We start from the raw sequence: 26025 nt of genomic DNA, 5'->3' as shown, positions 1-26025 counted from the left end.
ACTGCACGACAGGCCGGAGTATCCGAGGCTGTTGACAGCTTCATTACAGTGGCAGCAATGAAGCGAGCAGCATGAAGCACCCAGACGCAGTCAAACCGCGAGTCCGAAAGTGGAGTCATGGAACATGGTACATATTAGGTATCTTCTTTTATATTTAAAACTAGATTTTTTCCTGCAACTTCATTTGCGAGGTATATGAATTTGGTAAGTCTTGTACGTTATCGTTTACTCAACGACAACCGGGCACCTTTTTTATTTTTTCATGGGTAGGTAATCATCAAATGACCCCTCCTAATGTGGACCGTGCGGTGTAAGTTGGTGTCGGGCTATTACTGAATAAAACCCACGATGTTCCTTCTAAAGCCTACCAGGGCCGAGGTAACTCTTTCGAACAATCCCGCAGCCCCAGCAGGCTTTGAGCCTGATAGGCCTCGCTGGGGTTTGCTGATACTTCAAACTTTTACTTAAACACTTCCTCTATATAGCTACTTCCGTATAAATGACACCTAATTATACGAACCTAACCCGCTCCGGCTTCGCATGGAATAACAGTATATCGCCACTATTTAATGTACATATGTTATTATTATACATATACCTAAACATTGCTCTCCAATCACTCTCATCATCCTCCGAGCCTTTTTCCCAATCATGTTGGGGTCGGCTTCCAGTCTAACCGGATTCAGCTGAGTACCAGTGCTTTACAAGAACCGACTGCCTATCTGACCTCCTCAACCCAGTTACCCGGGCAACCCGATACCCCTTGGTTAGACTGGTGTCAGACTTACTGGCTTCTGACTACCCGTAACGACTGCCAAGGATGTTCAATGACAGCCGGGACCTACAGTTTAACGTGCCATCCGAAACACAGTCAATGGTGATTGGTGTCTAAGATATACTTAGAAAGTACATACAAACTTAGAAAAGTTGCATTGGTACTTGCCTGACCACTCTATCTATTAAAAAAACCGCATGAAAATCGGTTGCGTAGTTTTGAAGATTTAAGCGTAGGTTCGAAGGGACACGAGGACAGAAAAAGCGACTTTGTTTCATACCTACTTAGTAGTGATTAGGTATCAGATTTATCGGTCCAAAGTTCATGAAAACTCGATAAAAATATTTTTCTTACAAGAATGAAATCCCAACAGAAACAAAAACTTTTTGAAAAATCTTAACGAGCCCCAAGTAAAGCGACAAATCTCGGTTTTATTAGCCTACTATTTTGTTAAAATTAGATGGTCATGTTTGTTGGGTTTTCGTGTACCTAATTTTGGCTTAACTTCAACCAACGAAATTCAAAATAATTTTCCTAGAAAGTCTGTATAAAGTTAGAGTTCTACATGTGAGATTTTTTGTCATATTTTTCACACATTTTTTCAACTTTCGAAGCGATTACATTACCTATTTCCGAAAATATTTATTTATTTATTTATACTTTATGTACAAAATTGGTACATTGGCGGACTTGATGCCGCAAGGCATTCTCTGCCAGTCAACCATCGGGTTAAAGGGAGAAAAAAATATCAACATTAGGTATCAAAAAATTACTTCAGTGTCTTCACTTCTTCTTCACTTTTGAATGAAGGGGTCGCAATGGCATTCTATTTATAAAATTAACATTGCAAAAAGATAGCTTTTGAGATATGTAATAGCCAAGTACTTCACCACGTAAGTATCCATTAAAAGATCGATTAAAATATGTTTGCACAGTTGGGTCCCCGTGTACGCCACGGACGAAGTTGTTACTACTAAAATGTTATTTATGTTACGCTACATGGCTAAGCTTTTTGTATTAATGCAGCACTCGTATAAATACACAAGCATTTTTTAGATTTTCACACACTAGCTTTGCCCTCCAAAGGATCAAGACCAACAAAATCGCTCATATTTTACTTTAGAAATGGCTCGATTTGAATTTATAACTTTAAGTTTAGTATTTATGTCTGCGTTCCAGTTGCAAGATAAACCAGTACAAGCCCAGCAATCAGTTGAAGTACAACTGCCTCCCGGTAAGAGCTTTCTTTTGCCTACTTGATTTTTAAAATCATAATCACGTTTTTTGTACTTAATCGCAGTCATGTCTTTTTTATTGTATTTGTAGGTCAAGAATGTCAGATGACACCGGTCATACATATTCTTAAACATCCAGGATGCATTCCCAAAGCGATACCCTCATTCGCATGTATTGGCAAGTGTTCAAGCTATGTCCAGGTAACTGAATTGCGTAGTAAATAGTGTTTGATGCGAAAACTATTACATAATAACTTAGTTTGATGCCAGTATAATGATACGACATTAATATGTAACATCTTTTCAGGTCTCTGGTAGCAAAATATGGCAAATGGAACGCACGTGCAATTGCTGCCAAGAATCTGGTGAAAGAGAAGCTACAGTAGTTTTGGTTTGTCCTAAAGCGAAAAGCGAAGATAGGAAGATACGAAAGGTAAGCAAAAAAAGAAAAGTGGTACTTAAGGAACTATTTGCCAATGAAATGAGTGCATACATTTATATCATCCTACAACATGGTCTTTTTAATTTTCAGATCACCACCAAAGCTCCTCTTGAATGCATGTGTCGTCCTTGTGGCAGCATAGATGAGAGTTCCATCATTCCCCAAGAAGTTGCTGGATATGCTGACGAAGGGCCTTTGTATCATCACTTCAGAAAGTCCCTCTAAAGATTATATACTTAAATAATGTTGAACTCGTGATAGTTATTTTCTAAAAAAAAATGAACGTGTTTATTATTGTTCAGTTTATAAAAACTAAATAAAAAACCTTTGACCAATTTACTTATATTTTTTATTTCTATATCCAATGCATTTAAAGATGTAATGTGAAACATGTAATTTAATGTAAAAAAAAACAAATCACACTGCCTACCAATGTGGTTTGTTTTTAATTTTACATTTAGGGGAATACACTTCTCATGGATATCATCATCAGTGTTATTTTAGACATTACTGTCGTCGGATTTCAATGTGTTTCAGAACGTAGTTGGTTCAGTCATGAAAAGTCACTGTCATATGTCATTTGTGGTCATATTTTTTTATGGCAGCGACTGTCAACCATTCAGTTATTCTGTTTATTTGTTTTGCGACCGCTAATTTTCTTTCTTTAGTATTCTTGCAAACAATACTATACTAATTCAGTATTAATCTTGCATAAAAATGAGTCGCAGAAAACGTGCAAAGGTAAGCTGTCGGCATTTGTTGAGAAAATAAGAAAAAATCAAATATATTTCATTTGTTTTGATGACCAGGTTATGTTTATCGATCGTAGGTTGAGACCCGGGAACTTGATGAGAAGTTAAAACAAGATGATTCTGAATCTGATCAGTCGGAAAAGAGTAAAGTTACATCTTCAAGCCCAACTTCAGTCGGAGGTCGGCGGGAATCTTCGTCTAGCCGAACTGAGGTTAAAGACTCGAAGGATAAAAAAGAAGACACTAAAGCTGAGGACACCAAGAATGATGATATTGAGGAAATAAATTACAAAGAAATGCTTAACAGGTACTTGCATAACACTTTAATTATAATAGCATCTATTGATAATCTTTAGCCATCCAAAGTTGGCTTTGTATTACAAGAAATGGCTTACATAGTATGGCTATTGACTACAATAGTAAATATGGTACACATATCAATTGGTTTTGAATAAATATACAGTATGCTCAAGTAAATAAATATTTTAACCAGTTATGCTCAAATAGAAAGGCCAAATTCTTTAAAATGTAAAAGTCTACTTGTCTAAATCTGTCCTAAGGCAAGTGTAATATTGTAATTTCTTATTGAGAAATAGAATCTATTTTATAATAAATTCATTGTTAATCAATTTTCAGTCTAGAGGGAGCAGCATTTCAATCAAGGCTTCCATTTGATAAGATGTCATCTTTAGAAGCAGAGTGTTTCTCTGATTTGCAAGGAGCATCAAGCCATGCTTTTGTTCAAATCAGGAACCGTATTTTGAAACTATGGTTTGAAGATCCCAAGAAACAGTTGACTCAAGAAATCTCTGTTCAAAAGATGGAAGTAAGTTTCATATGCTGTAACATCTTATGATAAAAAAACAGTATAGACAAATATAATTTTAGAATTGAATTGAATTATATATGAATGTTTGCCATTAACTTTTCAGGCCCCGTACAATGGTGATCCTGCATTGGTAATGCGAACTCATGCATTCTTGGAAAGACATGGATTCATAAACTATGGAATATATGAGCGAACTACTCCCATACCAACTCCTCCAAAAGGAAAGCAGAGGCCAAAAGTCATCATAATAGGAGCAGGTAAGGAAAGATTTTCAATGATATTGCTGTAAAATATTATTACTCCATTTGCAAATAACTAATCTTTCACACACAAGCAAAAACAATATATTCATAGTTACATTAGCATTATTAAAGGTTTGAATACTGTTAGGATCTATTCAAGGGGATATTGCAAGGAAACCTCAACCTATGTATCTGAAATCTAATCAACCAGCAACTGTTATGATTATCCTGTGGTATGCCAAGCTTATGTGAATTGACAATCTATTGCTATGAAAGTATTTTTTGGCAGAAAACAGGATTTCTTCTCTATGCCCAACAGTGTGACAAAAAATCTGATAATGCATAAAATGATAATTGCTTTTAAATAAATAAAAAACATCATCATACATTTCCCAATTTAATTACTTAATTACAGGAGTTTCCGGTTTAGCTGCTGCTAGACAACTGCTTTCTTTTGGCTGTGAAGTGGTTATCCTCGAAGGAAGAGATAGAGTCGGTGGCAGAATTGTGACATACAGGAAGGGGCCTTATGTTGCTGACTTAGGTGAGTGCTGTAATTGCATCAAATCTTCATTGAACAATGAATAATATTAAAACAATATACTCCTGTACATTGAAGTCGTGGTGGCCTAGTGGGCAAAGAACCAACCTCTCGAGTATGAGGGCGCGGGTTCGATTCCAGGTCAGGCAAGTACCAATGCAACTTTTCTAAGTTTGTATGTACTTTCTAAGTATATCTTAGACGCCAATGACTGTGTTTCGGATGGCACGTTAAACTGTAGGTCCCGGCTGTCATTGAACATCCTTGGCAGTCATTACGGGTAGTCAGAAGCCAGTAAGTCTGACACCAGTCTAACCAAGGGGTATTGGGTTGCCCGGGCAACTGGGTTGAGGAGGTCAGATAGGGCAGTCGCTCCTTGTAAAGCACTGGTACTCAGCTACATCCGGTTAGACTGGAAGCCGACCCCAACTTAGTTTGGGAAAAAGGCTCGGAGGATGATATTCCTGTACATTGAAAACCTCCTACATTTTCATTTTTTTTTGTGATGGCAAAAATCATCAAATGACCCCTCCTGCTATGTGTTAGCAGCGGTGAGGGAGTGTCAGACTTTTACTGACTAAAAATCCATCATGTTCCGTCAAAGGCCTTTTATGTACCAGGGCCGCGGTAACTTTCGAACAATCCTGCAGCCCTGGAGCAAATTTTATGACCCCAAATTGAAACTAAGTATTACGTGACTGATTACAGGAGCAATGGTTGTGACCGGACTTGGAGGGAACCCTGTGACTACATTATCAGTACAGATGAATATGGAATTGCATAAAATCAAGCAAAAGTGCCCCCTTTATGAAGCAACTGGTAACCAAGTACCGAAGCATAAGGATGAAATGGTATGTGCAATATTTAATACAACCGTTTTTGGAGCTTGTGCCTGGTTTCACTGTTTACCGATGCCACCATAAGAAACGTAGGTACAGTAGACTGCACATCAGTGGTAACTGTCATGCACTTTAACTCAATAATAACAAGTACGATTTTCCTATAAAACTGTTACCACTGACCTAAAGTTGACTGTACCTAGTTTATTTAGCTGGGACTTCCATCTCAAAATGTTAAATACGTTTTTTTGCCATCAAGTAAAGGGCACATGGTGGAAAAAATTTTACCATTACACTATCCAGGTATTATTTACCTTACATACATACGTAACAAAAATGTGTTTTTTTTTCTTCCTCAGGTGGAGCGTGAATTTAACAGACTTCTGGATGCTACGTCTTATCTGTCACATCAGGTTGATTTTAATTACTACAATGACACACCCGTCTCTCTCGGCCAAGCGTTGGAATGGGTTATCAAACTGCAACAGAAAAATGTCAAACATAAGCAGGTACTTAATCACAGCACATCACACTGTCATACTGTACCCCGTGCCCTAATATTTAAACTCGTATAAAATAAAATGCAGCTAAAAATCGATGGGAATACAATAATACTTACTATACATAATGACATTTTATACCCATCCTCACATGTGGCCAGTCTTATAAATGCTAAATCTGTTATGCTTATTTATTCTTAAATTGTAAGAGAAATGAGCATTTTTATAGCGCATTTTTTTTCTAGATTCAACACCTCAAGGCGCTCATAACATTGCAAGAGCGACTTAAAACCAACATTAACAAGTAAGTAATGAAGAACCTTCGATATTTATACACAACTCCAATTACTCGAAATACATAATCAATTATAGAGGAAATCTGAATGAAACTTGCTTTTTGCGTAGACAGCCATCTCCAAATTGAAGAATTCCTTACTGATAAGTCCTCACTGTTACTGTGTACAAAGCGATGATTTATATGAAAATTAAGAAAAATCCGAATAGATATACCTTAGTATAGGACAAGGTCAGTTCTATTATCTTTTAGAACAGCCACAGCTTATGCGTTTAGAGGTAGGTAAATTACATATTGACTGTACACAACTACTTTTCTGTCAAGTAATGCCATATTGTTTTCCAGAATGTCGGACATGAAAGAGCTCTTGCAATCAATGAAAGCTGAGAAAGACGCTTTGCTAGTAGAGAGAGACAAGGGTGTGACGGGAGACGCAAGTATTTTGCAAGAGTTCAATTTTCGCCGCCTAAACAGAGAAATGAATCTGTTGTGTAACGAGTATGAAAGTTTGGTGACTACTAACGCTACGATTGAGGAAAAATTGGCGCAACTCGAAACTAATCCGCCTAGGTATGTAGTAATTTTGGTTTTTATTTTATGTAGTTTTTTATTTGACCATTTGACTCCTAACCCTTTGCAAAATTTCGCTCTGAGCAGCTTACCAAAAATAAGAATTGATTTATGAATAAATATATCCAACCCTACACAGATAGTCAAGTAAGGCCAATAACCGAACATAAAGGTCAGTTTATCTTAAAACTACTTATTTGAAAATTTAACGTGAAAAACATGAATTGTTTTTTATTTATTAATCACAAAACTGACGTTATATTGTCGCTGAAAATGCTCCTGAACCTATTAAAATCAATCATATATTTTACGTCTTGACAAATGGTGCATATTCAGGGAAAACTGTCATTACCAGTAATTAGATCAGGTAGTACATACTTACATTTCATTCATCTAATATAATAATGTTTTTAGTTCAGTGTATTTGTCGGTACGCGATAGACAAATACTTGACTGGCACTTCGCTAATCTGGAGTTCGCGAACGCAACACCGCTTGGCAACCTGTCTCTCAAACACTGGGATCAAGATGACGACTTCGAATTCACCGGGAATCACTTAACAGGTATGTTGTGCACAAACTCTTTTATTAAGTACTAGCCGTACTCCCGCGGTTCCCGAATTCTTTTGGCTTCGGAACCCTTTTCGTTTCACCATTTTTCGGCGGAACCTTAGCTTAAGTAAGAAGTAAACTAAAGACGTAAATACACTTAGGGTACGGCTCGTGGCGCGTGGTAATGCACCAAATGAATGGTTATATGTTTAGAGACATATTCATTATACTCAGGTGTAGCATGGCTATCTGCCACACGGGCCAGAAAACAATTTAGCCGCCAGTTTGTACAGGTGCGAGGCGAGCGAGCGCGATTTTTGTAACTAAAAGAAAAAGTTCCAAGCACCCGCTAGCATCGAAAGGCACTCAGTGGTAGCCGGTATCGCGAGCGAAGCGAGCGCGAATTTTTTTTAGTTTAAGTACCTTCACAAAATAAACAAAACCACTGTAAATTAATAAGGTCTCAAAAAGTACAATATGCACCCAAAAAAGCAAATGCAAATGAATAAGCACCTAGCGAAGAAAGCGCTACTGCTTTTTCTGAACCAGAGGAATAAAAAATAAACATCAAAGGAAATCTCGACGGAAGAGCGCGAAATTTTTTCGGTGTTGGATACTTGAGCAATGAAACGAACATAAAAGCATCACACGTAACACGGAGTCGCGAGCGAAGCGAGCGCGAAATTTTCGGATTCGCGGTGGTTAAAATAAGAGGTAAAAATTTGAAATAATGTCACACTTTGATTCATGGTAAAAAAATAGCCACTGGAAATACTCGTATGCCGTGTCATTTCACGTCCTGTCAAATGTATGATCCTGGCGATGAAATAATCCCAAAAAATTCGGTGATTTTTGGCCGACTCGCTACCTACTTTTGCCGATTGCCGAAGACCTGGATGTTTTAGGTTAATCTACAATTTGTAAATTATCTGCTGCCATGGCCTTCCCCCGCTACTTGTCGCGAAAGTACAAGACTTACACTCCCGAGTGGTACCCACCTACATGGTGCCTAAATGGAATTTTGGAATGCAATATTCAAAACAATTTAATTGAAAATGAATAATAATTTAATATTGTCAAAAGTGAAACGATTTACCATATGGAAATCTTGAATTTTCCACGGAACCCCTGATGGCCTGTCACGGAACCACAGGGTTCCGCGGAACCCCATTTGGGAACGGCTGTTCTAAGGTATCGTCTAGGTAAATACTTGTTAACCAATTTTCAAGGAAGTAATTTTCACGCAGCTGTTCGGATTATCCAGCAATATGATGCTATTTCCATTATCTTTGGAGTGTTGAAATCGACCACCGAAATTGCCTTAATGGGTATTAATATTGCCTCCGTATGCGACATGACTTAATTAATTTAGGACCGCCATTTGACCACATATGTACTGATTGTAATAACAGTTATACATTACCCGGCTATTGCTCAGCTAAAAGCTGAAATTATTATCTCCAAATAGAAACAACAATACCAGATTCGATTTCCTTATAAAAATAAACTCATCAATCAACCAATAGTAATGAGGTTAGTTGATCGATGAAGTGACAAACTACGGTGATAAAAAAAACATTACATTAAAAAGTTTTCTGTCGCTAATCACCAGGGCTTTCGGGCGTCGGGCCTGCGACGGCAATAACTTCAATTAGCCGCTGCCACGGCACTCGTTAGCGTTTTACTGAACGTTTCCGTGCAATCCAGCACGATCGATGCGCCATTGTATCACACACAAAAGATGCTACCGAATAGCAATACTAGTCCCTATAAGGGTAGTTTTACCTCGGTGTGTTATTTGTTTCCACTTAGGCCATGCTATCCGAACAACGGTGAATCTGCTGTGCTTATAAGGCTTTTGTATATAGGTAGTTAAATATTTTACTTGCCTTTTGCATTAGACACATTTGGTGTCATTGAAAGCAAATAATGCAGGCACGGTATTGATGTTACTGCTAAGTATTGCAAAAAGACAACAAAGTATGTACAACATTATGTCCACAAAATGGTTTCGCAGTGAACATCAATTCTTCGCGAGTGTGGTTCGACAGTGGCTGCATTCGTGCCCAAGGGCTTGCTCCGTTATGAATGTGGAATTTTCGAGTTAGTGGCCGGTTGTGATCTTTAGCAGTGGATGGCGGATTTTAGCCTCGAGCGTCGTTTCGTGTCAATAATTACTATCATTTCTGGCCGCAAGTTTCCATCTTCTACAGCCGATAAATTACAAAACAGACTTCTGTGAATTGTCATAATGACCGTTGCAGAAAACGCGAGCCCAGTACTTAGCTACTTTGCACATGTGTAGGACTGACAACTAAGACATACTCGTTTAGCTTGTTCATGTTTAATTATAGCTTAAGCAAAAGTTAGAAGTAAGTAGTGTAAGCTGCTTAAATAATGTCGCTTGTCTACAATTTGTTAACTGAATTTACATAATGTATTCTTCTGAGTTTGCGTCAGGTTGTCGCTGTCAGTTTGTGAATAAAATTGCATTTGTTTAAATTTCATTTATATTTGCCGATTACGCTTATAGTATAAAAAGGGAAGGAGTGAACTGTTGCGTCCGTTGTTCAGTCAAAAGATATGTATCGCGACATCCCCAAGACGCCTCTTTTGTACGTCGGCTGTGCGTGTGTTGTCGGCCATATTTCTTACTGTTCCCTCGCACCGTGGTGTGTTCGCGGCGTGGGTAGTTGAAAAATGACATCTTGATTGTTGTGCGTTATTCTACTCATGAGAATGTCGAGGCGTAGTGGTCGCGTGCACCGCCATTGTCGGGGCTCTCAGCCCTAGGCCTTACAAATTGAACGATTGTTAACCGTTCCTTGAAGATTCTGTTATCGTGACTTGTCACGGAATTATATGTACGTACTGACATATATTTAGTTGTAAAATTGTTCAAATATAGTAAGTTTGGTCTATTTCATTGCTACAATTGATGATGATTGTTTGCATCTCCCAAAACCGTACCGAACCTCTGCACGGGTTCGTGCAGAGGTTCGGACGGGTAAAAAGTAGCCTATAGCCTTCCTCGATAAATGGGCTATCTAACACCGAAAGAATTGTTCAAATCGGATCAGTAGTTCCTGAGTTTAGCGCGTTCAAACAAACAAACAAACTCTTCAGCTTTATAATATTAGTATAGATAGATACATAGGTATAGCTATAACAAATTAACTCCGCTGGTGTTTTATTTTCGCAGCGGCTAAAATGAAGGTGAAATCTTTGAATGAAACAAATTAATTTTATAATAATTTTAAAATAATGACACAAGCACGGAATTTGGTTGAGTGATATACCTAATATCTGTTTATCAATGGAGCTACTGCTAGCAAAATAAATTTTGCATTCCAATGATAATTACACACTGCAATAATTTACCGCCTTGGTATTGCGACTGTGGCATTCGCAAATCATAAATAAAACTAACAAAGCCACGGTCAGAATGAATTATAAGCTGTTTAGCTGTTTACCAACGACAAAATAATGGCGTTTGGAACAAGTCCCTGAGGTGGCGGCGAGGGCCAAATGATACCAGTATAGAAGAGCTCACGGCGGCAACAAGTTTTGATAAGAGTGTGCGTGGCCAGATGCGAGGCAGTAATGAATGTGATACAAGCGCGACCTTCCTCATTTATCACCCGCTCTATGAATAAAATATCTCGACGTTCCTTTCGGATAGTGTCTGGTCGTGCTGGGACGCTTACGGCTCACAGCCGACTGATCACAATCTTCAGTCTAGTACCTAATAATGCTGGGCTCTCCGGAGAAATTCACGCCATTCGCTCTTGTTACCTCTCTTTGTTTGGTGCAAAACAGCCACTAGGGAGCATTTTGTTCAGATTTCCGAATCAGTTTTATTATATCGTTGATTCATCCGTGGAAACGATCATTTTGGGTTGTAGATAGGCGAGATTGTGTTTACTTTTTGTAATCTTAAAGTCTTGATACTCTAATGGTGTTACATTTTAAGTATAATGCACATCTGATAAAGCAGAAAATAGAAAAGGAAACAGTGGGTGTAATATCTAGGCAACGTACTACTTACGAAAGCTGTCAAGTAAAAAGTAACATACAACAAACAAATCAACAAGAAATATGATGTAACTGTGCTGACGCTTATATTTCTTAACGGCATGGATATGGGTTCAATGCAGGGTCATCGACGTGCTGAGTGCTTAATAGTCGTAGTATCCGCGACAATCCTGGAGTTTATGACCGAGTAATAAATAGCGCGGCGTATTGGGCCGCTATGGGGTGTTATAATAATGTGCATTCAGAGTTGTGGCCTTACTAAGAAAGATGTCTGAATATAAACCTGAAGTGACAACTCAAAATTAGAATGACAGTGAAATATACAGCGTCAATAAATTTAATTTCTTAGGGCTTTGTAGTGGCGGTTACATATCGTTATGGCGTAAAAATGCAAAGGTCTTTCGGCTCACGAGGATGTCAATCGCGACAGTGGCGTTCGTTGCCTGCGAAGGCGTCAGGGGCGTGGATGAATAAGCAATGAAACGACGAATGGCTCTATTAGACCGCCATTGTTGCCTTACGATCGCTCGACTTGCGCAAGCGACATGTATTGTTCGCGACTCGTGGCTTTCACTACGAGCGATGACGTCACAACGCTTGCGACCTAAATGCTTGCAGTGTTAGATGTAGTGCAATTTCCATTTATTGAGCCTTATATAGCTTGGAATGCACCCAATACGGTGGTAAGTCGTTGTCGCGACTACAATGCCTTGAATGTAACTTGTTTAATGTCTGAAGCAAAGGATTGATCGTACTAAAGCCATTGTTTTGTATTTCTAGCCGTCCACAGGAGTGATACTGAACCTGGAGTATGCAAGTCTGTTTATTTGGAGCATTAAACATTTAAAATTTAGACAAATAAGACACGCAGTGTTCCTACTTCGGTTTTGTATTCGAGGACGATCACAGGAAAACCGTTAGTTTCGAAAAGCTTATCTGCAGAAGCATAGTTATTAACTACCACTCGATTTTCGCATAAACATTGACTTTTTATTTTGGTTTTAAATAACGAGTGTTAAACTACAGTTAAAACTTTAGAACTAGTATTAAAGGTGAGCTTTATCGGGCTAGTACAGTTCAACACGAATTTTCTTTGCACGTCAACTTGGAGGATTTATGTGGTACATTGTGTTACCACGGGTCGGCACTTTGTGCGTCTAATTGACAAGTGTCCGGAAGGGAACGCGTCACACCTGTCTAACGAGCACGTCGTGCACTTGATTGCACCCACTCGGCCGGACTAACAAGCTACTCATCTTTGCCTATATCAAATTCCTGCGTCTGACACTTTTATTCAGAGTTTGGTCGAAGTTCCAGTTCAAGAGATGGGTTTATGAAACAAGTTCGTAATTTACATGATCTGTAAATATGAACAGGAATAAACAGTTTTTATTTAATATGTAAATGCAAGATTCTACGGAATGGCTGCAAACGTTACCTAAGTATAGCTGTTGGTGCGCCCATAGATAACTTGTTTTTGATAATTGTGCTAATCTGGTTGAATGCTGTAGAGCAGGACCCTCTGGGCGACTCCGGCCAGTAATATAATTTGCATCGTGTACGGCAGTAGTTTTATTGCCAACAATTGGCCATTATCTGAGAACATTTGCACGCCCGCCCGTCATACTGTTTAATATATTGTTCCTCGGCGTCTATTCCTATTGGTCCAAATTTTACTATAAACATGGCCACGCTTAAACTGTCTACTGAAAAGCGTTCAACAGAGGTTTATTGTTTACTATCTGTTTTCCCGCGGTTTCGCCCGCGTACTTGGGAACATCTGCATGTACTCGGATAAAATAATAACTTGGAAATAATGTGGCTTTCCAACAGTGAAATAATTTACAACATATAAACTTATAAGAATAATTGTGAAAAATAGCTACTATCTATTCAGTAAACACCTTGTAAATCAACTCCTTCATAATCACCAACAAAGTTCAGTCAGTGCAAATTTCACCCCTGTTTTTTGTCACTTACAAAATTGTAGAGGCACTATTAACGCTTCCCAGAATACATTTTGGGAGTGACAAAGGTTCAATTTAATTTTAACTTACAACGTACTCATTCAAATTTTGATTATTCCACGTTAGTTTAAATCGGGTCTCCGTTCAACTTTCCTTTCATTGTAAAAGTTGTAATCCTCTTTGTGGACCCTAATTGAATTCACTGTTATGCTAATACTCTGATTTCCCATCTTATTTCGTTAATAGAGGTCTGTGGTAAACCAATTAAAGGGTACGTCTGTGGATTACTCAACTTTTGGCGAGTAGTTTTAGGGTCTGCCTCCACGAGAAATTAACGTTTATCTAAAGCTTAATATCGATATCGTATCACAACCACTAATATGATTTAATAATTAAATTCAAATGATCCACCAAACCTACCTTGCAAAGTTAGGGAACCATAGAACCTAAATCAAACTACTCCAAAACACATCAATTTCAATAAAAAGGGGTCTGATTTGATTACGATTTTTTTTATTCAATTGCACCTATACGTTGTGTTCTCCGCGTGTCTACGTAATATGTTCAGATGTGTATGTGCGGCGGTGCATATGTCGCTTTATTGCGCGTTTCGGAAGGCTTAGCATTCCGCCCGTGGACTCGGTTGTCTCTAATGCTGGCGTATTGCGGTTTTATTAACGTTGTTTCCTTTTGTATTACATTCCCCAGCATCTTGTTCACATGTGAACGTATTATCTATTTACCTATTCCAGGATACAGAGATTTTCTTTAAAACATTGTGTTCTATCGCAGTTGCGGTACGAACTTTATACTTTAACAATGTAAAAATACAAGCTGCATACAACACTTTTCATTTAAATGCTGGGTTAGAAAACTCAGTTTCACAATATTTATCAACAACTAAGAAAAGTGTTGTATTTTGTGCTATAGTATGAAATGTATGTATTAGATATGTGTTCATAGGAGCGTTGTGCAGGGTTGTGTCACTCCGTTCGGTCGGGTGCCCCGGCAGTCAGCGCAGCGTGAATTGCGGATGCCCGTTCCAGTGCCAGTAGCGCTGCGCCGGCTGGCGACACAAAAAACGAATAGTTTTGTTTAACTTAAATCCGCTTAAAACTTTTCAAAAGTCACAAACGATAAATTGTTCCAATCAATTTTAACAGAAAAATAAACTTTTCACTGCACTGGAACATATTTCAATCTGTTGAGATATTGCGTTCTATGTAGTTTGGTCCAGGCTGTCGTCGTAGCCAGTTGGTCCTGAAAACGGCCCAGATGTCGACTGGAAGCGGAAAATGAAACACGTTAGCGCTTCGGCTGACGTCAGTGCCCTTTTTTGTCGCACAGCCTGTGGATGGTCATTTATCAACTTTTTATGGAAACGCTTGTTTTAATTTATGCTTACACTAACTTGCGAGCTCGTAGCTATCTGCGACCTCATTTAAACACAACTTTGTTGCGTTTATGTTATACTAAGTGAGAACAGCTTAGTATTCAACGAAAACAAAATTTATATTTATACAATCTTATTTAAATTATGTTTTAATGTTTTCGCATGTGTATCAAGAGTTCAAGTATATTTGCCGAATTTTATGTTGATCTTTGCAAATAATTTATTATTATTGGATGTAAATAGGGGACTTACATTTGCGGCCGGCGGCTTATTTAAACCTTTGCCTGATGCAATTACATCTGATGCTTGTCTGAACGCTCATCTGATAAGGCGACTTAAACGCCTTGTGAAGTATCTTTAATTAAATACCAACTTTTTGCTCCATACGTAGGTAAGTGTGATGTTTAGATAAGATCACACATAAAAAGCAAAAAGTTCATATAAACTTTTTCAAATAGTAATAAATGTTGGCTGAATAAAAGTAAATAAAATCAGCCAAGTGCGAGTTGATCTCACATTCCGAGTGTCTCGAACTTTGGAAAGAAAAATATGTCAAGTGAGTAAGACACGTAGGCAATTACTACACTCGTAATGTCAGGTATAAAAACAACATCAGGTGATAGTTTTAAACTAGGAGCTGCTAGTTTGCAGCAAAGGGTTAAGTTGCTGGGGGCACCCGGCAAACGCTCGCCACAGGACAAATTTCGCTTATATTAACTTTTGCTTCGAGTAAATTTCTCTTCAACTGTGCGACCACTGCACTTCCAAGTGGCAAAGTTTTAATCTCGTCGCCGGGTTGCGGCTATACTTTCTGAGTCCCTCATTGAGAAACTGCCTTCTCTTCAGTGTTATTTGTTCTCTTTAATGAAGGTTTTATTTAATCTAATGGTTTCTCTTAGTTCCCCGATGATACATTAGATATGCATGTTAATACGACATACGGCTTTTAAGTTGGAAAAGTGTTTTTTATCAGTTACTATTTTTGTTTTTGGGAAACGTCTAGGCAGACGAATAAGTTGATATTTTTATGGTGTTAGCATTTCATCTTGTTGTTGATATTTTGAATGAGTCTATAGAATCATTTTGAGCACGTATGAATCTATCAAAACCTCAGCAAATTTCAATGTATGCTACGTAATTCCGACGTGGTCTCCAGTAAAAGCGAGCACTTAACCACAGCGTAATTCCGGTAAAAGGTTCGGCGGCGCACCGTCCATTCTCTTCTTAATGTTTATTTAAGCGAAAAAGTTCGACGCTCATTAACCGGATTGGCGGTTAATGAAACGCGTGCGACTTAGAATATTATACAGCCAACTCCGCTACCTCCAGATAATATCAGAAATTATTGTCACATCATTGAAGGCAACTCTCGTACTAACCAGTTTTTGAGATGAGGTGTTAAAGACTTGATATGTTAAGGCTATAAATTCGAGGCTTTAGTGCCACGACTGTGTGGAGTAGGGCCCAAAGATACAATTACAAAAATGTTTGTGTCTTTGAACTAATAAAAAACCTTAAAATAAAACCCCATTTTATCCTTTGGATAGGGAACTCTAAAAAGGGGTTTTCTGAAGCTAACACTGTTTAATATTTTCTTGAATAAAATAAACGAGAACTATGATCGTCTGTCACCATATGAGGTGTAAATAAAAATCTTGAATGTAACGAGAGCACTCATTAAGGGCCTTTTTCATTGTGCTCCATCGCTCGGTGCGGTTTTCCTGCTCTATTGAATTGTGCTGCAGCCGCTAACTTCCGCGGTGAACTACTCCACCCTCAGGGCTCTGCCGTTTTTGCATTTTAACACCTCGATAATGAGTCTAGAGGCACGTTCTGCGTGCGAAGTACGGAAAATATGTATCAGAAATGTGAAATAAATATGTTTTACAAATATGTAAATCATAAAATATTGCATTAATTTAAAAGAGAGAACCTCCTTTTTTGGAAGTCAGTTAAAATGTAGATACAAGTTATTAGTACCTTTGTCATCTTCAATGTTTTCATGCTTCACACATAAAAAACTTATTTTCATAATATTTTCAACTATTTTTCATAATAGCTTTTATAAAGAATTCAGTTTGTATGCACCTATTGTGCACTCGCCATAACTGTCTGTTAGCGGCGTTTTCCCGGGTTTATATAAAATATGTAGCAATAAAAGTGCTTTGTACATTGTCCGGACGTGTTAGAATCCATTTATTGTTTTGGCCCACGTGTTGTGGCTGTTTGGTATACACCGTGTCTCTGTGGTGTTCTGACATTTACAACAGTCTGGTTTGTCGCCTCTTCGCCACAATTAAAACTGCAGTTTGTTACAAAGTTTTCTGAGAATTTTCTTCAGTTTAATATTGTTTATTAACTTTATGTTCAACATAAAATAGCTTCACTGTTCTTTTTAAAATATAATGGATTGTTGTGCTTATGAATGTGGCATACAAAGCAAATCACTTTGTAGTGAACTCTTCCAGCTGATAAAGGTTTTGTGGTCTCACTTAAACGTTAAAGGGGAAATAGAGCCGTAGGGGTTGGAAGCAACGTGTAACCTATTTGTACTTGTTTATCAAGGAGATAAGTGTCTGGAGTGTGCGGCGTCGTCCGTTGGCCGTCTTAACCCATTAGTTCAGAGAAAAGATAGCGGACCGGTCGGATTCCTCCCTTAATTGCTAAACTATCCGAGCTGGGAACTGATTTACTAGCGTCACTGGAGTTTTTAATAAGTACGTATTTATATATACAACTAATGACTATATTTTGTATGTGGCAGCAGTCAAAATAGTCAGTAAAGTTCCTTTTATTACGAATGTTTTTATGACTGATACCCCTTGTATTGCCATCTCTATAAAGGACAACTTCATTTTTCGTATCACACCTTTGCTTTAAGCTTAAATTAAGTCCTAGTTTTATATCAGTGTCGCCAGAAAGGAAATTTATTTTCTTTTCAAAAAGAAAACATGGTATGCTTTTAAAGCTTTTCTTACCTTCCTAGTTCTATTATGAAAGGATAAGAAAACATTGTTCCTTACCTATTGTACTTACATAATAAGTCTGTTGATGGTAACACGAGTTTCGACTTAGGATACCAGTCGCAGTATACAAAGAATGGTATTATGAGGGTATCTAACCATGGAGCGCCGTAAGCGCATTATTGCAAAGCGCGGGTGGCGGCGGGTGGTTCGCGGTGAGATGCGACGCCTCTCGAATGTACAATGCGCCCTAAGCTCTCGGGTGGACGTATTCACAGAATAAGTGCTTTGCTAGTCAGAATGAACATCGCTTTTTGAGCCTTATTTGGAAATGCGACACAGTTTCCCTGTAGTGGAATTACCATACGAGAGGATAAGCTTCGCCAGGGTGCATGTGACTTCGCGACTTTTTAATAATACATCCCTTTTAAGATTTCGAAGGATTTGCAATACTTATTTCTTTGCAAAAGAAAACACAGAAAAAGGGGTATTTTGTAATCTAGCCAGTTTTTTTGTAATCAATTTTTGTTGCAGTAATCTTGAAATTCAATGCGCACTAAAACCCATTCGTTATTAAGGACTTTGTTATGTAACCTATATTACTGCCAAGTTTTATCTAAATCCATACAGACGTTTCAGCGTGAAAGGGTAACAACCATATATAACATTCACACATACTTATAAACTTGCGAGTAATGTGTCGTAATAAACTAATGTTCCTGACTCAAGCACTTCAGTATATGGAATATTTTTTGAAAAGATTTCTTGCATCCCATTGTATCACTAGAACCTGTTTAGTGACAGACTACAATATCAGGCCGTAGCATCGGTGTCATTACATTTATTCAACGAATTAATTGAAGGAACGACGAGCGTATAATGAAACTATTTCGCATTCATTATCGTTCTTGGGATTAGTTAATGTGAATGTTCTGGTTGACAGTTAGGAACGCCCAGCTATGCAAATGTCATTGTCTCTAATGCGTGCCCGACCGCGCCCTGGCGTATGGGGCTGCCTACGCAGTGTACGAACTACGACAATCTCAGCCAATGAATATTAACAAACCGACTTAATATGATGCCTATTGCCTACTGCCAAGATAGGTATATATTTCATACCACCACGTGGCAACGACTTGAGGAAATCTATAAATAGGAACACTCGCATTTAGCGATACCGTTTAGGCATCGTTCAGACCAAACGTATTGTCGGCCGCTGACTGTGAGCGCGCGTTACGCAGTTTATTGCTTTTCCATATTGAAACTAGCTTTCCGCCCGCGGCTTCGCCCGCGTGGAATTCGGTTATATTGCGGTATACTTAAATCACAACTATAAGAAAACTTTTCATTCCCACGGAAAAATCTAAGAAGCGCGATGTAACGCTGGATACGATTAGTTGTTAAACCAAAACTACACTATATTATACGTTTTCCCTTGCATTGCAAGTAAATGACACAATTGTTACCCGAGCAAAAAACTGTAGCAGCGGTGAGGGAGTGTCAGACTCTTACTGACTAAAATCGTCGTGTTCCGTCCTAGGCCTTTTATATACCAGGGCCGCGGTATCTCTTTCGAACAACCCGCAGCCCCGGCAGAACAACCCGCAGCCACGGCTGGCCCTGGCCCTACTGGGCCCCACTGATTTCAAAACACCTTAAGACTAATTCGCGGCGAACCTTAACACCGCGATACAGAAAAGCACAACGCCATCTATCGAGCTATCGGGAAGCTCGAGATTGAACAATGAGCTATAGGTTAAAGCGCGAGATATCATTGCACTTCTTACGTATCTTAAAAAAAACAACGTCACCACGTTTTAAAAAGCTATCATTCCACTTCTTACGTATTTTAAAACCACATCGTTACCACGTTTTAAAAACACCCAGCGCCATCTATCGCATACCTCCATCAAGCAAACAATATTTTTGTTTTCCCTCGGGAATATCTATTTTTTTCGGGATAAAAAGTACCCTATTATTTAAACCGGACTTCTAACTTTACGTCTGCAAAATTTCAAAGCAATCGGTACAGTAGTTACGGCGTGAAAGCGGAACAAACAAACAAACAAACAAACAAACTCACTTTCCGATTTATAATATTAGTAAGGATTGTCGTTCACACCGAACCGACTATACGCTGTTACGTCGTCTGTTGTAGCTGACTCTCAGTGGCCGATTATTTTACTACGCGACTATGGACGGCGGACGCGGATTGGCTACGCGGACGCAGTTGCCGAATAGCGCCGCTCCGCCGCGTACGCACCGCCGCGCCTCGGTACAGCACGTCGATAATTAGTGTCCCTTTTATATAAACTTAAACGTATTAAAGATAGTAACTCATCGAATGTTTTACTGTCATACGAAAATATTTCTTGAACTTATTTGGATAAAGTCTATATTCGAAAAAATATAAAGTATGAAATTGACCAAGAAAACATCTCTTCAAAGGATGATGGGTAAAATTGGCCGGTATATCCAATGAAAACCATTCGCATATCAAATGATAGCTTATACCCTAAGCTTCATTTTTTGTTATGGGCACAACCTTGTGAACCACCGGAGAACGAAGATATAACACCTGATAGCATAGGACAGCCCATGGACTTGAACCACCTCAGTGCGTATGGGAGGGATGTTTAAGTGCATTATTATTGTCAATAATTGTCAGAACCAGTCACAGAAGGTATCTGTGCCCATATTTTCCAAGTTTATTGAAAAAAGATTATTTAGCAGGTAGTATTTACAACGTATGGTTTACGTATTCCGCCGTTCTGGAGAGTCTAACCGGTAAATCCAATAAAAATCATTCGCATATCAAATGATAGCTTATACCCTAAGCTTCATTTTTTGTTATGGGCACAACCTTGTAAACCACCGGAGAACGAAGATATAACACCTGATAGCATAGGACAGCCCATGGACTTGAACCACCTCAGTGCGTATGGGAGGGATGTTTAAGTGCATTATTATTGTCAATAATTGTCAGAACCAGTCACAGAAGGTATCTGTGCCCATATTTTCCAAGTTTATTGAAAAAAAAAAGATTATTTAGCAGGTAGTATTTACAACGTATGGTTTACGTATTCCGCCGTTCTGGAGAGTCTAACCGGTAAATCCAATAAAAATCATTCGCATATCAAATGATAGCTTATACCCTAAGCTTCATTTTTTGTTATGGGCACAACCTTGTAAACCACCGGAGAACGAAGATATAACACCTGATAGCATAGGACAGCCCATGGACTTGAACCACCTCAGTGCGTATGGGAGGGATGTTTAAGTGCATTATTATTGTCAATAATTGTCAGAACGAGTCACAGAAGGTATCTGTGCCCATATTTTCCAAGTTTATTGAAAAAAAAAAGATTATTTAGCAGGTAGTATTTACAACGTATGGTATACGTACTCCGCCGTTCTGGTGAGTCTAACCGGTAAATCCAATAAAAACCATTCGCATGTCAAATGATAGCTTATACCCTAAGCTTCATTTTTTGTTATGGGCACAACCTTGTAAACCACCGGAGAACGAAGATATAACACCTGATAGCATAGGACAGCCCATGGACTTGAACCACCTCAGTGCGTATGGGAGGGATGTTTAAGTGCATTATTATTGTCAATAATTGTCAGAACGAGTCACAGAAGGTATCTGTGCCCATATTTTCCAAGTTTATTGAAAAAAAGATTATTTAGCAGGTAGTATTTACAACGTATGGTATACGTACTCCGCCGTTCTGATGAGTCTAACCGGTAAATCCAATAAAAACCATTCGCATGTCAAATGATAGCTTATACCCTAAGCTTCATTTTTTGTTATGGCCAAAACCTTGTAAACCACCGGAGAACGAAGATATGACACTTGCTAGCATAGGACAGCCCATGGACTTGAACCACCTCAGTGCGTATGGGAGGGATGTTTAAGTGCATTATTATTGTCAATAATTGTCAGAACGAGTCACAGAAGGTATCTGTGCCCATATTTTCCAAGTTTATTGAAAAAAAAAAAATATTTAGCAGGTAGTATTTACAACGTATGGTATACGTACTCCGCCGTTCTGGTGAGTCTAACCGGTAAATCCAATAAAAACCATTCGCATGTCAAATGATAGCTTATACCCTAAGATTCATTTTTTGTTATGGCCAAAACCTTGTAAACCACCGGAGAACGAAGATATAACACCTGATAGCATAGGACAGCCCATGGACTTGAACCACCTCAGTGCGTATGGGAGGGATGTTTAAGTGCATTATTATTGTCAATAATTGTCAGAACCAGTCACAGAAGGTATCTGTGCCCATATTTTCCAAGTTTATTGAAAAAAAAAAGATTATTTAGCAGGTAGTATTTACAACGTATGGTTTACGTATTCCGCCGTTCTGGAGAGTCTAACCGGTAAATCCAATAAAAATCATTCGCATATCAAATGATAGCTTATACCCTAAGCTTCATTTTTTGTTATGGGCACAACCTTGTAAACCACCGGAGAACGAAGATATAACACCTGATAGCATAGGACAGCCCATGGACTTGAACCACCTCAGTGCGTATGGGAGGGATGTTTAAGTGCATTATTATTGTCAATAATTGTCAGAACCAGTCACAGAAGGTATCTGTGCCCATATTTTCCAAGTTTATTGAAAAAAAAAGATTATTTAGCAGGTAGTATTTACAACGTATGGTTTACGTATTCCGCCGTTCTGGAGAGTCTAACCGGTAAATCCAATAAAAATCATTCGCATATCAAATGATAGCTTATACCCTAAGCTTCATTTTTTGTTATGGGCACAACCTTGTAAACCACCGGAGAACGAAGATATAACACCTGATAGCATAGGACAGCCCATGGACTTGAACCACCTCAGTGCGTATGGGAGGGATGTTTAAGTGCATTATTATTGTCAATAATTGTCAGAACGAGTCACAGAAGGTATCTGTGCCCATATTTTCCAAGTTTATTGAAAAAAAAAAGATTATTTAGCAGGTAGTATTTACAACGTATGGTATACGTACTCCGCCGTTCTGGTGAGTCTAACCGGTAAATCCAATAAAAACCATTCGCATGTCAAATGATAGCTTATACCCTAAGCTTCATTTTTTGTTATGGGCACAACCTTGTAAACCACCGGAGAACGAAGATATAACACCTGATAGCATAGGACAGCCCATGGACTTGAACCACCTCAGTGCGTATGGGAGGGATGTTTAAGTGCATTATTATTGTCAATAATTGTCAGAACGAGTCACAGAAGGTATCTGTGCCCATATTTTCCAAGTTTATTGAAAAAAAAAAGATTATTTAGCAGGTAGTATTTACAACGTATGGTATACGTACTCCGCCGTTCTGATGAGTCTAACCGGTAAATCCAATAAAAACCATTCGCATGTCAAATGATAGCTTATACCCTAAGCTTCATTTTTTGTTATGGCCAAAACCTTGTAAACCACCGGAGAACGAAGATATGACACTTGCTAGCATAGGACAGCCCATGGACTTGAACCACCTCAGTGCGTATGGGAGGGATGTTTAAGTGCATTATTATTGTCAATAATTGTCAGAACGAGTCACAGAAGGTATCTGTGCCCATATTTTCCAAGTTTATTGAAAAAAAAAAAAAATATTTAGCAGGTAGTATTTACAACGTATGGTATACGTACTCCGCCGTTCTGGTGAGTCTAACCGGTAAATCCAATAAAAACCATTCGCATATCAAATGATAGCTTATACCCTAAGCTTCATTTTTTGTTATGGCCAAAACCTTGTAAACCACCGGAGAACGAAGATATGACACTTGCTAGCATAGGACAGCCTATGGACTTGAACCACTTCATTTTGTATGGGAGCGATGTTTAAGTGCATTATATTATTGTCCATATTAGTCAGGACATATCACACGAGGAAATGCTATCTCCAATAATGGAAATAATATACGGTGGTAGAAGTAAAAGTTTTTATATTTTGTTTTGCTATTAAAACAATTATGCCTAGTTAAGACCGATTTTAATTGATAATCTACCCTAGGCTTATTTAAATAAGTGACAAGTTGACGAAAATACATCATGCAATGAATTTTTCTACTATGGATATTATTTTAACAAAAAAAAATGGTGCAAAAAGTATAACTCTTTTGTGCCCGACTGTACTTATTTCCGGTCGATTCTTGACATGAACTGTTTTATTTCAGTAACTGTAGGGTATAAGCAATAATCTAATTCACATTAGAACTTTATTGGTTATCAGGCCAGGGTTCATACAAAATTGCCCATCATCCTTTAAGGGATGTACCCACAATTTCTTCTTTTTATTATTTTTGTCTTCCTCTAGAGCTTTGCAAATGGCAACTATCTGAATGCGCATCATTTAATTGAAATATCAGTAAAACGTCTGATTTGAAAAAAATAAATTACGCTAGTTTTATCGTTTATAAAATAGGTACTACGAACAACTTCAAATACTGAGCCCTTTTATGTGTAGAATAGTCAGCCGCTCAGCGTACGCATCTAGTGTGAACCTACACCTATTATCTACACCTATTACCTATTCTTTTGTTCACACATGTAGCGCATCGTACGCTATAGCCTATTGTCGGCTTGGTGAGTACGCGTACTGCAGATTGAGTCGACGCTCACACTGGGGCAGACAGTGAGTATACTCACAGTCAGCGGCGGACAATACGTTTGGTGTGAACAATCCCTTAAGCTAGAATACATGAGTCGCTATTGACTGGCAACGACGAAAACATTCATCCATAGTATCATGATTCATAAGTATGTTTCTTAATACTCATATATGAAATGGGTACCAACAATTTTCACACACATAAAGCAAGTAAGTTCATTACGATAAATATAGGCATTGTCACATCACAGCCACTTTAGCTACGATCGTGACATTTAGCTCGCACGCGTAGCTTTCTCTGTTATGCAAGTGGTGATTGACACGTTGAGCGCTCGCGCAACTTTGCCCTATCGACCAATTGTACTAAGCTTTTCCGTGTTAAAAGATCGAGAGATTGAGACTTCACGATTGATGCTTGTGTCACACTCTAAATTCAACGTTACGTAATCTGATAGCATATTATCTGGTGTGATACAGCATAGGTTGCTCTTGCTAAAAACAATTATTTACAGTTACAGTTACAGCCTTTTTATTGTCCCACTGATGGGCACAGGCCTCCTCTCACACGGAGGACTAAACATTTTTTATTGAGTTTATTTTGCCTTAGATTTTATTAGGTAAGTGAAGTTGGATTGATACTGATTCATGTCTTATACACTCAAGGAGATCCATGCAAGTTTTGACGAGCTATGTTTATTAGACCGAGGCATCCGTAGAATGGAAATGGCCGTATAACGTTCTACATTTTTTTTATAACATCTTGTTGGGTGAGTTTTGTAGATACGTCCAACAATCGTAATTTGAGATAATTTATTGATATCGATAAAAACTAAAGGCTATGCAAATATAATTTAGTGACTAATTGACGTGTATTTAGTTTGAATGACGATCACCTAATTAAGGAAACCAATACTAAGTAAGGTATATAAATGTTGTTAGTTCAGAATGAAGAACGTACACGATATAAGTAAAAAACCTGCTCTAAATTAAGTTGTAAATTGTCGTGCCCTTGTATTAAAGGGGACGATCGTAAATCGACGCTGTAGTGGGGTCATAAGCGTCGCTGGACGATGTCGCCGTCCGGACGGACATCTCCCTGGCATATATATGATTATTAGCGGTCCAGCTTGTAAATTCCCTTTTAAAACTACATCCGAGATCTTCATCGCTCTGAATGCGAGCGATAAGGCTCTTTGACTCTGCGAGAAAACACTCCCGTCAGCTCATATTATTGTCACCGCTCTCGACTTGATTGTCACCTATTTGCCATTTCGGACTGATTTAAAATAGCTTTTAACATAAAACAAGGCTAGGCCTTTCGATTAGATCACCTTATTTAATCAATTGAATGTTAATCGAGTTTTCGCGTTCGCCATAATAACATGACAGTTAACAAGATTGTAGATCTTAGATAGTTAGATTAATATCTCTCAATATGACAAATTCGAATATCAAATGACTTTCTGGTAATGATCCGGT

At 38.4% G+C, this 26025-nt stretch overlaps 2 protein-coding genes across 2 annotated transcripts in view; both read left to right on the top strand.

The window, feature by feature from the left end:
- Positions 1–1761: 1761 nt before the first annotated feature.
- On the top strand, positions 1762–2787 carry LOC110370311 (bursicon). The gene is made up of 4 exons (XM_021326059.3): positions 1762–2009; positions 2102–2211; positions 2318–2443; positions 2543–2787. Exons 1-4 carry the CDS (start codon positions 1901–1903, stop codon positions 2675–2677), a joined length of 480 nt encoding a protein of 159 aa, XP_021181734.3. The 5' UTR covers positions 1762–1900; the 3' UTR covers positions 2678–2787.
- Positions 2788–3056: 269 nt separating this feature from the next.
- Positions 3057–26025, top strand: part of Su(var)3-3 (Suppressor of variegation 3-3) — a 223690-nt gene continuing 200721 nt past the window's right edge. The window contains exons 1-10 of the mRNA XM_064035426.1: positions 3057–3193; positions 3282–3511; positions 3841–4030; positions 4137–4290; positions 4691–4819; positions 5525–5667; positions 6015–6164; positions 6401–6459; positions 6796–7020; positions 7435–7583. Of these exons, the coding sequence (XP_063891496.1) occupies positions 3170–3193; positions 3282–3511; positions 3841–4030; positions 4137–4290; positions 4691–4819; positions 5525–5667; positions 6015–6164; positions 6401–6459; positions 6796–7020; positions 7435–7583 (1453 nt within the window). The 5' untranslated portion in view covers positions 3057–3169. The remainder of the gene's footprint in view (positions 3194–3281; positions 3512–3840; positions 4031–4136; positions 4291–4690; positions 4820–5524; positions 5668–6014; positions 6165–6400; positions 6460–6795; positions 7021–7434; positions 7584–26025) is intronic.

This window comes from Helicoverpa armigera, chromosome 7 (genome assembly GCF_030705265.1).
Source record: "Helicoverpa armigera isolate CAAS_96S chromosome 7, ASM3070526v1, whole genome shotgun sequence".
Taxonomy (NCBI): Eukaryota; Metazoa; Arthropoda; class Insecta; order Lepidoptera; family Noctuidae; genus Helicoverpa; species Helicoverpa armigera.
The sequence above is the reverse complement of the archived record's forward strand: the minus strand, read 5'-3'. Positions and strand labels throughout refer to the sequence as shown.

What these genes read in the sequence shown, in the direction of transcription:
- LOC110370311 (XM_021326059.3), top strand. Translation starts at nt 1,901, where the DNA reads ATGGCTCGATTTGAATTTATAACTTTAAGTTTAGTATTTATGTCTGCG. An exon ending in TGAAGTACAACTGCCTCCCG is followed by an intron (nt 2,010 to 2,101) that starts GTAAGAGCTTTC and finishes TTGTATTTGTAG; the next exon opens with GTCAAGAATGTCAGATGACA. An exon ending in AAGATAGGAAGATACGAAAG is followed by an intron (nt 2,444 to 2,542) that starts GTAAGCAAAAAA and finishes TTTAATTTTCAG; the next exon opens with ATCACCACCAAAGCTCCTCT.